Raw genomic sequence first — 12,336 nt, 5'->3', positions numbered from 1 at the left:
GGTGGCTTTCGTTCGCAGTCGGCGCATGGGCGGGATGCGCTCCGCGGTAATGGCGGCAGATACGAACTCGCGTAGGTAAACTTTAGCCCTGTCTCGATTAAGGGCAACTTAGAAATGCAAATTTCACGATTATTCTGCATGAAAAACGCTGCCCAGAAGCAAAATTTCGATAGTTATATTCGATATGCGGTGAATAATATATCGTTATATATATATATATATTTTTCTCATAGCCCTAATGCATAAGTTGATACTCTTAGGTCGACTCATCATTATAACCGATATATCGTTATATGTGGTATCGTTATAAGTGAACTGCGCTGTATACAGTCAGCATCAAATTTTTCAGACTCCCTAGGGACCGCAAGAACGTCTGAAAAATCGGGCAGGCCAAAAAAGTGAATGCATGCCTTTAACTGCCCTCAAGGGCTCAAATCACCACAGCCATGTTCAAAATATCTTTAAAGGCCTGCCTGCACAAATAGAGTCTTGGTGCTCGTACTGTCATAGGAGATGCCAGGTGCTCGTGTGTAGAACTAGGGAGCGCATTTTGTGTCATGTAACAGTGGCCCCTTTGCACTTTTGGTATACTTCACTGCAATACATTGCATATGCTTTACTGAGTAACACCACTGTATTGTGGCGAAGCTGACATTTGGGAACTGGCATTAAAACATTCAGACTCTTGCTGTGCTTTCCGCACTGTAGGCGAGGATGACGAAAGTAGAGTCGGTGCTATTGCCAAAAGCGGCGAATCCATTAAATGAAAGACACGGAACTGAACAGCAGGAAACTTTACAGCGAGTGTCGAAACAGTTAGGCCTAATGACCGCATAAAACTACTACTACTGCCAGCAAATTAACACGCGATAGCGCTGGTTCAAGGCTGCGAGATAACCAAAATGTCAGTAGTGATGGCTTTAATTAATGCCATTTCGTACCTGTTGTCACGGCAAAAAGTTTAAAAATCGGACAACAAAGTGTTTGAACGTCTGAAATTTCGGGCGTCCAAAAAATTTGTCATTAGCTGCATTAAAAGGAACCCGTGGACGCCTTTGCTGTAACTTCAATGTAGTCATGCACATCCTATGACATGGTCTTGTTGAAGTGCACTAGTTCCGTGATTCATTATTGAGACAAGGCGAATTTCTGCCATCGTCGTTGGCATCTCGTCGGCACCTTGAGGCTCTGTATAAAGTCCAAGTGCGATGAGATTATGGCTGTATGTTATATGCTGTAGGTGCGAGGGAAAGCGTGTGATGGTGAGCAGAGAAGGATGGTGGCATGATGCGTTGGCATCTTCTCTCGCACTCAAAGAAGGGGGAGGAGGCCAGGTTAGCCTGCACTTCATCACAGCCACACGCGCCCTATCTTGGAGGTAATCTGCTGTGACTGCAAAAGTTAGGTGACCCGAGATGGCTGATGTCTTCGTTTGCCCCGTGTTCTCGCACGCCTAGTTTGCATTGAAGTGAGAGGCAGCACAAGGGGTAATTCGCTACCACTCTTCGTGACATCCAGCATTGCGACAGTGAATGTGCACTGTTGAGTGAAATTTGTTTGCCTGTACACGTGTGACACCATGCTTGTTAACTTAAGGGGGGAGGAGGGGATGAAAATTAACTTTTTGTTTCTTGGAACTTTTTTGTTTCTGGCAGAAAGGGCTGAAATTTGGCACACACACTGTACATTGCAATAGAGAGGCAATCTAAAATTTCATTAAGATATCTTCATTAGCTTTTTGTTTTATAAGAATTTACAAAAGTTTACAAGCTTGCTCGTGGAAAGCCTGGCACAGTAACTAAACATGACAGGGAGCTAGCTGCCTTTAGTTTTAATCTTTGCTCAAAAGAGCACTACAGGGTACAACAGTTTCAAAATTTTTTAATCCCTTAATTTTTTTTTACACAGAACATCATGCTAACCTTCACTAATTGTACCAGAACTTGTCACTCACAAATTAGCATGTAGAAAAAAAAAAGTAAGCAATCAACAAGATATCTTGCACACTCAAGCACACTTCAGGGAATACATGAAAACAAGCGGGATCAAAATCGGTCGAGCCATTGTTGTGCTATGCTTTCCACGAGCGTGGTGACCGACAAAAAAAAACACAATTGAGAAAACGGGCTGCAAAGTTTTGCAAGCAGCGCAGATTTATTAGAACGCATCAAGGCTGTAATATTTGGCATCATTGCTGTCGGGCATCTTCTTGCACCTTTGCCTCGTCGTTTGGTGGGCGTTTAAAATTTCATAGCCTGGCTGGTCCATCAAATTGAGCTTCTGTTCAGTTGCGGACACCGCGCAAAGGGAGTCGCGAACGCTGCATGCTCGCGCTTCTGCAGTCACCGCTGACACGAAACGCGGCTCGAGGCGCGTCCGACTGGTGCGCCGTTCGGGCGACTATTTGTCCGGTGAATCTTCGGTTATTACACTGTAGCTCGTCGACGGTTGGGGTTCGCTAGGAGGCGGCGTGTCCGTGTCGCACGATGCATCAGAAACTGAGTGCACCGTCTTTGCCGGCGATGGTGACCTTCGACTCGCGTCGATACGATCTCGGCTGATTCGCGTGGCCGTATGCCAAGGCGTGGGAGCCTCCGTTGGCACATCTTCCGTCGACTGCGTATTAGTGTCGATCACACAGGGCGATTGTCGGTTTCGCTGCTCGAGTCACACGGTGCAAGATAGCGCGGCACGTTCAGTCGGGTGCTCCTCCACTTCTCCCACTAATTGCCGTATTTTTCTTGCCGTAGGAGGCTCGCGCTTCCGTATTCCGAAGGCGTGCTTCGTCCAAAATCTCTTATCAAACGAGCGACGATCCATCACTAACCTGGGAGTTCTCAGAAATCCGAATTCTGCGTGTCAAGTGAAGACGCCGGCGTGGTTTGCAAAGCGGACAACTGCGGTCGCCATCTTGCCGCTGCTGCAGCAGTAACCAATGGGGAGACGCCTTTCAGCGCAGCAGCCAATCGGAGGCCCGCTTTCATCGGAGGGTCTGTGTGACTACCTTCAGCAGACCCGCGCTTCTTTTGTGTTTGTGCGTTTGTTACATGATGGCGACGACCGACGAATTGAGAAGTGGAACGGCGAAACTTTGAGCTTTCGAACGATACCAAGATGGCGGCGCTCGGTGGCGGGAAATACGAGATGTGGCTCCGTGAACTGCGGTGATTTTGCGCGATTTAAAGCTGTTTTCTCGCCCTGCGCACTGACAAATTAATTTTTTTTCGGGCACTTTTCGTGCGTTTTCAGCCAAACCATTTTGATACAGCATAGATTAGGCGTTGCAGATACCGAAACGCGTGGTTTCCAAAAATAGATTTTTCTCGCGATTTTCGCGATCTGATCCCGGTGTCCCCCCTTAATTGGCAAGTGAATGTTTACTGCAACTTATACAGCGGATAAAACTACGAACCTTAGCTCGTGCAGTTGTATAATACTTTGCTATTGCTATCAATGTTTTGCCTTTTGGGTGAAACTTACTTTTTTCTTGCTCCCTTAATGTGCGCAGAATGCGCAGTGCTCGTTACCAGTCTAAATGGCGGGAGGGACTTTATAGTACCATGATGTACTTGCAGGGAAAGCCATTTTATTAAAATTAATGGAACTAGTTTCGCAATTTTTTGCCACAATTCCACATTGATGAGTACAAAGCCAGCTCTGCTGTATTGACTATTTCAGTTAAAATTTAGACCATATCTGGTATACAGTAAACCCCCGCTAACTCGAAGCTGTAAAAACCGGAAAAAAATTCAAGATAAGCAAAATCACTGAAATAGAAGGCTGCTGTCTGCACGTAGACCTCATGGAGCCTGTTCAAAAGGCCACCAGTAATATTCTCGATAACTTTTGCGTGCAGCGGCACTGCACACGTTAGTGTCTACGGACAACTGTGTTACTGACACTGTGCCAAGACAGCGTGCTTGGCCCAGAGTCAAGGTGTCTGATTCGAATGGAATATTTGAAGCCAGTTGTCCGAGCATAACCAGTTAGACATCCAAAAAGCTGACGCCGCTACTTTCTGCATCGTAATTGATGCCTCAGATGTGAGGCTTTCGCCTCCACATCGCGTGAGCATGAAGCAAGTGTCTTTACCAAGCCGCGATCGCACTGAAACCCTGTGGGCTCGCATGGTGGCTTCTTAGGGCACAGTTCATGAGCTGCTCACGCCTGCTCTAAAGTGCCGATCATCTTGCTCAAGGTCATGATTGCTGCTCTGTGACCACGTTGATGCGTCACTACCAGCGTTCTAAATGAGAAGGAAAAAAGAACGACCAGCTCGCAACTGCATGTGTGAGCCACAATGAAGTAGCAGCGAGCAGCCGAGCAAGAGCACACGGGCGGTGTTAGATAGAAAGAAAGGGGAAAACCAAGCCGCAAGCGCAGCACGGTGTTTGGCTCGGTTAGCGACCTGGGGCAGGGTGAAAAGCATGTGCAAATGATGCCGTGTCGATGCCTTTTCTCTGGTATTTTCAAAGTCGAGATTTCGAGGTATCCGGAGTTCGGTGCAAAAACTTGTCAAGGAGAGATGAAAAACACATTGGCTGACAACAAGGCCAGAAAAAAAAATTCAACTTATCCAGTATTTTGAGCTATCAGAATTTCAGTTAAATGGGGGTGCTTGTCACTGCGCCAAATCATATTTTTGGCTGTGCCAAGACCTGCACACAAGGTCAAATGGCTGTTCCACTGCTGGTATGGAAACTGTAAACTAAACAGCAAATCTCCGAGCTCACCTTGGTTATCTGACAATGTTGGACAAAGGCATCCAAGTTCCTGCATTAGGTATTATGTGACAGCTTATTTTAGGAAGCTAGCGCACCTTAGTTGCATCTGGAAAGTTTGCTTCACCAACCTCTTGCTTTGTGCCAAATAAAATGCTTACACACCTAGTTTTTGTGCAGGTGTCTGCTGAATTTTATGAGTTTTGAGATGTTTAATTTAGAAAAATGCTCCAGTAAGCAGAAATGTGAGTTTCTCTCTCACTTTGATAAATGAAGCAGGCATAAGAGGAAATGAATATATTGAAATTCGTGCAGGATTATTTATCACCTTTTTCAGCTGTGCACATTGTATTTAGGCTGTGAGAGAGAGAGAATGAACACAAAATGTGATAGGATTGCCTGTTACTTGTAAATTTGTTGTAACTGCCTGTTTGTAATATGAGGTATTATTTACCTGTAATGCTAGAATGTGGGGCTGTGTCATAATAGGACGCCTGGATGTCATTTTTTATTTCATTTTGTCTCGTGTTTGCGGGACTTTATGACTATAATATCAAGTAAGCATAAATGTATGCAGTATAGCTGGTTCTTGACAGTCTGAGGAAAGTGACTGCAAATGTCTAGCCTGTTTTTTCGAAAACTGTGTGTTTGTTGACACGTTTTGTCTTGTGTCTGTGAGCAGGGGACTTGGTGTTCCCCTGTGTCTAGGTTGTGTTCTCTGTGTCGTGCACTAAAATGGTTCCCCTCTGCTGTATTGCTGCAAAAGCTCCTGCCCGCCAGCTCAGATCCTCCTCCGCTTTGGCAAATATTACTGGTGGATTGGGTAAGTTCACTCTGGGCTGTTGTCAACGCAGCACGTTACATTTTGCATGCTTATCTGGTGCATTCACACTGGGGTATTTGTTGTCAAGAAAAATGTTTTTGTGTGTGTATGCACAAGTAATACCGTATATATACTCATGTAAGGGCACCACTTTCTTTTTCTCTATTTCTGCAGGGTGCAGATGGAGATGCGCATGTTAGTAGTCCATCTATAATTGTGTCGCTGGTGCTAGGACGCATTTTATCAGCACCTTCAAAAGGGCAGTCATCCTCGTTGCTGTCCATAGCATTAGAAATCCCTGCAACCTTGAGGTTGTTAGTGATAATGTCCGGAGACATCGTATGCCACACTTTCAAGATCCAGGAGCAGATAGGCTGTTTGTTTGCCACCTTATTTTTCCCCCTCAATTTACGAGCCATCAAGTACGGGGTGTGCGGCCCTTACTCAAGTATACTATACGGTATTTTTGAAGAATGTGTACTGGGCTGTGTGAACATTTTGTCAGCCCCTACAGAAAATATTGCCAAGTTCCACTGTTCTTGCTGAATATTGAGAGCTCCCAAGCTTTGTGAACCAGCAATTAAAGAGTTTGGGTACCACAGCAATTTTCACTGCAATAAGAATCAGTTTTATGACACCAAACCCCACTATGAACACGTGGAGGAGTTTTGACCGCAGTTCTGGGCAAGTTCGCGGTTGCCTAGACTACAATTGTATTAACACAAGAATCATCCACTAGATTAGTAGGAGTTATTGAACTCTAAGTTAAATGCAAGTGTGTTGGAATGGAGAAAATGTTCAAATATAGCTCTAATCTATGTGCCAACATATTATACAATATTGTTTGTGTAATGCTTTAACAGTGTAGCCAACATGATATCATACATGTGGATTACTGTTGAGGCCTGGTTTCGTGGTAATATTTTACATGCCTACAGACAGACAGACAATGAACTTTATTTTTTTACATGCCTAAGTGGTAAAAAATACAGCACACTAACATTAATGGAGAAATCAATGAGGTGCAACCACCCGCCTCTTGTTTTTTGCCTGGTTTCAATCTTTGGTACCCTAACATTTTATTCTGTTACTTTCATTGTAATGTCGCCCTGTAAATACAAAGAAGCTGGTTTCAAGTTTAGTCCTTCCTTGGCATTCCTTTAATCTTACTGCTACTCATAGATAACCTATAAAGTGACTGGGCACCAGATGTAAGAACAGTTGGAGGTGAAATATCACCACTGTGCATATTACTTACTGAGGGTACCATTAGCTACAAGGAAAGGCATAGAGAATTGTTTGCTTGGATGCCAACTGCAAGGAGCATTTCCTTGGAGCTGTCTGGTTTCGCTCCTTATGTTCTCACACCATGTAGTTGTTGAGTTTACTGGAAAAAAAAGAACAGCAGAAACGTGGTCGGTTGCTGCAGTCAGGCAAGCATCTTGCTAGGATGTTTTATGATGTGGAAGATGGAAGGGGAAACTGTCACAAAGAAGTTCACTCTTTCATTTATCTGTGTCTGTTAAAGCTATTAGTGGAGATATCTGATGGGCAGGGCCTGTGGGCACAACCATTCTCAGGTGGCCTAAGCGGTTACGGCAGCGACAGCGAGTCGAGCAGTGGTGCCGAGAGCGGAGAGGACTCTGAGGAAGAGCTGCAGCGCTCTATTCGCGACAAGCGAGCCGCGTTTGCCGAGTGGGAGCACCAGGTGGCTGAGGAACTTGACGAAGAGGACCGTCAGCATGAGCGCCGGCTGCAACAGCAGCAGCAGCAGCAGCAGCAGCAGCAGCAGGCAGCTCAGAAGGTAACGGAAGACGGGGGCGTACGTAACAGCAACAGGCCTGGTGAGTAGATTGGTTATTACTTTAATGCTGGCTTTGCAAGTTCAGGGGCCGGGGGTATGTGGGCAATGCTTCTAAATAACACCACTTCTGAAAGGGAACCTGCAACAACTGAGTTTATCCTGTAGAGCTCTGTGTTCTACATTTTGATCTCGCAACTCCTTTATTGACAGCATAGCACCATGATGCGTGCGTTTGCATCACTGAAGACAAGAGCCAGTGTCAGCACGTTGTCTCCAACAGGAAGACATACAGGGCATGCGAACAGGCACATTGGAAAACGTATTAGTAATAATAATTAAATTATGGGGTTTTACATGCCAAAACCACGATTTGATTATGAGGCACGCCGTAGTGGGGGACTCCAGAATAATTTGGACCACCTGGGGTTCTTTAACGTGCACCTTAATATAAGTACACGGGTGTTTTCGCATTTCACCCCCATCATTAAGGGGGGACGTGGCTTTGAAAATCAACTCCCTGATTTCTTCATGGATTTTGATGAAAATTGGCACAAATGTTTAGAATGTCTCCCTGATACTTCCATAAAAGTTTCAGAGTGATACCTTGAGAACATTTTATTGAGCAGAATTTTTCTCTCTTGAACTTTCTGGAGGGCCTGGAGAGCTTAAAAAACATGATGGAAGGCTCGTTGAGTATTGACTGCATAGCTCAATGCGTGCTGAAGGTCGTGACAGTCTTACTTTTTTTTTTTCGCAACACAAATTTTTTAGATAGTCATTTTTCAAGTTACCTTCGCACCAAGCACACTTTCGGGGTGAACGAATAGCCACGCCATAAATTTATAAAATGTCAAGATAAAAATGCGAGACTGTCTCGACCTGCACTGTAGTCCAAGGAACGTGACAAAAAAAACAGAATCAAAATAGGCTAAACGGTAACGAAGAAATCAGCTCCAGAAACTGAGCAGAAAGGCGAAAAAACAGTTTTGAGAAAACGGCTCTCAAAGTTGCACCTTCTCTTCAGTTCTCTAAAACGCACCAAAGTTGTAATCTTTGATGTGTTTTGTGATGTGGGGCTTCTTGGACATGTGGCCTCTGGTCTGCTGAGCCTTCGTTCTGCCTTTTTCATGTTTGTATGGCATTCTTTACTGCTGCTCTACAAAGAGCATGGTGCCTGGGTTTCAAACCAAGTGAGGTGCAGAACTATGTGGGCGTAATATATATATATATTATATATATTAATATATAATAAAATATACAGTAGTTCTAGCGTTGTATCTGCAGACTGCCTCATTGATAGCAGCCTATAGTGCAGTCAGTGAGGCATTGTTTTCTTTTGGTAGAATCGACCATGTTACTGAATGAAGGCTCTCAGCAGCCTTCTGAATCATCTTCCATTGACAATGGCTCTGGAGGTTAGGAGAGCCACTGATAGATAGGCAGCAATGCAGCTGCTAGGTGCTTTCCAGCCTGTACTTTTGTATCATGCCTCACTTCTACAGCCAGGTGTCTGTGCCAGCCCAAGTGGCCTAGTGAACAGAGCTCATGATGAGGTTCTCTTTATGAAGGGGTGGTATGATAGGTATTATTACTAGATATCGTGGCATTACGATAACAGAGTCGGCGCACGATGTGCTAAGTCGCGGGTCGATCCGAGGTGCCGATGTGCGAAATGCCTGGTCGCGGGTCCGCGGAATAGACGCTCGACGAGCTTAGTCGCGCAGTCCGAGGTGCCGATGCGCGAAATGCCTGGTCGCGGGTCCAAACGCTCGGTAAGCTCAATCGCGCAGTCCGAGGTGCCGACGCGCGAAATGCCTAGCCGCGGGTCCGAGGAATAGACGCTCGAGGTGTCGACACTCCATGAGCGATGTGCCGACACGCGAAATGCCTAGCCGCGGGCTCGAGGAGTCGACGCTCGAGGTGCCGACGCGCGAAGTGCCTAGTCGCAGGTCCGAGTCGACACTCGATGAGCGATGTGCCGACGCGCGAAATGCCTAGCCGCGGGCTCGAGGAGTCGATCCTCGATTAGCTTAGTCGCACAGTCCGAGGTGCCGACGCGCGAAATGCCTATCCGCGGCCTCGAGGAGTCGACGCTCGCGGTGCCGACGCGCGAAGTGCGTAGCCGCGGGTCCGAGGAGTCGACACTTGTTGAGCGATGTGCCGACGCGCGAAATGCGTAGCCGCGGGCTCGAGAAGTCGACGCTCGATTTGCTTAGTCGCGCAGTCGGAGGCGCCAACGCACGAAATGCTTAGGCAAGGATCCGAGAAGTCCGCGCGCGATGTGCTCCATCGCCGAGTCGGAGACGCCTACGCGCGAGAGGCTTAGCCGCGTGTCCGAGCATTCCGTGCCCGAAGCTCGGTCGCGAAGTCCGCGTCACCGATGCTCGGAATGCTTAGCCGCGGGTCTGAGACGTCCACAAAAAGCGGGATCGGCCACACTACTGCTATGTCCACGTAGCGCCCGCTTTAACACTCGTCGAAATTACGGAAACTGTCCGGAGCTCGCGAGGACACCGCAACAAGCGGAGCAGACGACGCCATCACGGAGCGAGCACCGAACCAATGGCGAACCGCGCTGGAGTCACGTGGCGGGCGCGGCCAATCGGTGGCTCCGGCACGACCTTCAATCATTTGCTTTTTGTGTGCTTGTTTCTGTATGGAGGAGATAGCTGAAGCGGCAGATTTGAAGACGGAGAAATGCGCTTTCCAACGAGACCAAGATGGCGGCGCTCGGCTGCGCCGTTCTGAAGATATCGTGGCTTGAAAAACGCCATTTTTTCGCGATTTCCGCGGAATTTTTCGGCACTTTGGCTGATACAACAATTTTTTTAGAGCACTTCTACTTGGTTTTCAGTGATGATATTTCGGAATCAGATAGAATAAGAGTTACAGAAACTGAAAATGTGATTTTCAAAAAATCGATTTTTTAGCCATTTTTCGCGATGCGAAAGCCGCGTCCCCCCTTAATAATAATAATAATAATAGGACAGTAATGGTTGCGTATTATTGCCGAGTGCACTCCTTTTGTTGCACTGGGCTTCAAGCCTTCTTGTTTGTTACAGATGTGGAGAAATAACAGTTTAATCAAAATGTGTTGCAAGTCCTCTTAAAATTGGATCAGCTTTTGCTAGGGGTGTGCGAATACTCGAATACTCCATTTCGAATTGAATAGTGAGCATTAAAATACCGTAATCGAACATCTACTATTGGACATTTTGAATATCCGGTTTTTAGAATGTTCAGTGAAAAACCCAGCTGTGCCCGGTGCCTTGACAGGCGAAGCGTGCTATGTCTTTCGGTACAAGGTTCGAACAGGTGAGCGGGACTGATCGAAATGATGAACGCGACACGGACAGAGGGAACAACAAAAGCAGCACATTTGAAAAGCATGAAATCATGTGCAAAGGGCCGATTAGCCATTGGAAGGCACATAGATTGTATCAAGTACGCGTGTTCAGTAGTGTTTACGCATGTTCGCAAACTGTTGCAGCCGTGGACTGCTTCCTTAGGCAATAAGTCACCCAGGAGTGCTAGTGTTGTCCACTTGTGAACATGGCCAACTGCACAATATCAGCCGCATGAAGCACAGTGGCTCACTGTATATGTGTTTGCAAGTATGGAAGGTGGGCAGGAATCCCCTTGTGAACTACATAGCTATACATTGAATACCAGGGTAATCCCCTCCAAGTCATTAGATTATATGCTTATGGGTTCTGTGCTGCAGACTACAGTCCTTTACAAGCTCACCATTGTAAACAGGAAAGGAACATTATAAAGGAAGAAAGTTCACAGCAGCATGCCCCTTATAGCTGTTCTTTGTATTTGCTGGTTGTATGTCAATTGGAACAAGCTGTGCAATTTTGGACTTTTTTTTTTTACCTCTGTAAAATTGTGGGATGCTGCTGTTCGTAGCAGGAACTTCAAACTGCCTCTAGGAAAAATATTTTGTAGCCAAGCTGCACAGATTTCATGTTAAACACCTGTTGTTCACATGTCATTGTGAACAGTCAGATGGTTGTTTTGAAAATCCTTGAAAAAAAAGCTATAGAAGAAGAAAATGCTGACAGTATTATATTTGCTAAAATTTTAGTGTCTGATGCGAGATTGGTACAGGGGCGCTAACGAGTGAAATGTGGCCAAGCAGCATTCAACTGCTTTCTGCGTGACTGCGGTGAATAATAGACTGTAAGACTAATGCTGTCAACATGGATGGCTAGTTTGTGAAAAGAAAAAGGGAGAAGTGCAGGGAACTATGCCAGCACATGTAGATTAGGGCATTGATCTTCTCTTCTATGACATTCAGCACTAATGTAAGCAATTAGAAGGAAAGGAAAAAAATTAGGGGTGCACAAATATCAAATTTTCCATTTTGAAGCGAATTCAAATAATGAAAACCAAGTGCGAATCGAATCGATTTTTTTTTTTTCAAAGAATACTATTCGTTTTGCAAAAATTAATTTTTTTTTTTTCGCTAGCCAGAGGTAAAAAAAAGTGCGAGTTTATTGCACAGCAAATAATGTACAGGAAAATTATGCTTTGTTGCCAACAAAATTTTGTAGTGCAGCACTCTTCTCACTTGACGGTATCATAACTGCAGTTATTTAATGTTTTCATGAAGGAAGAATAGCTGCTTGACATGTTCGGGCTGCAGCGACACCCTCCTGCATGTCACAATTTAGTGTCTGGTATCGGCAGGTATCTCTTTACAAGTCGAGCCAACAGTGGGCACGATGCTTATACCACCACTCACACAGATTCTATTTGGCCCAAAATATCATCACGCGCATATCTCTCAACCTGTGCTTGTGGTAGTGAAAATTTGCAGGTGGTTGATGAGCTTATGAAAACCTTTCCACAGTGGAAGGAGCCTCTTTAGAAGCTTTTGTTGTTGAGAGCATATCCCGAGTTTCTGGGTGAAATTTTTCTTGCGTCTTCTAAAGCCAGATTTTTAACTCAGTTTGCCATTGAAACATCTCATCCTTGTGGTA

General features: G+C 45.6%; 1 protein-coding gene across 9 annotated transcripts in view; it reads left to right on the top strand.

Moving 5' to 3' along the window:
• LOC119460960 (arginine/serine-rich protein PNISR-like) overlaps positions 1 to 12,336 on the top strand; it is a 40,355-nt gene that overhangs the window by 21,976 nt on the left and 6,043 nt on the right. For 8 of the 9 annotated variants that reach the window (XM_049672632.1, XM_049672628.1, XM_049672624.1 and 5 more), the window contains one exon: positions 7,125 to 7,388. In XM_049672632.1, coding sequence (XP_049528589.1) covers positions 7,125 to 7,388 — 264 coding nt within the window. Of the gene's footprint in view, positions 1 to 5,487; positions 5,545 to 7,124; positions 7,389 to 12,336 lie in introns of all 9 variants that reach the window. The other variant, XM_049672625.1, reaches the window with a different exon arrangement.

Source organism: Dermacentor silvarum, chromosome 8, assembly GCF_013339745.2.
Source record: "Dermacentor silvarum isolate Dsil-2018 chromosome 8, BIME_Dsil_1.4, whole genome shotgun sequence".
In the NCBI taxonomy this organism is placed as follows: domain Eukaryota; kingdom Metazoa; phylum Arthropoda; class Arachnida; order Ixodida; family Ixodidae; genus Dermacentor; species Dermacentor silvarum.
This window is presented reverse-complemented; position numbering and strand designations above follow the sequence as displayed.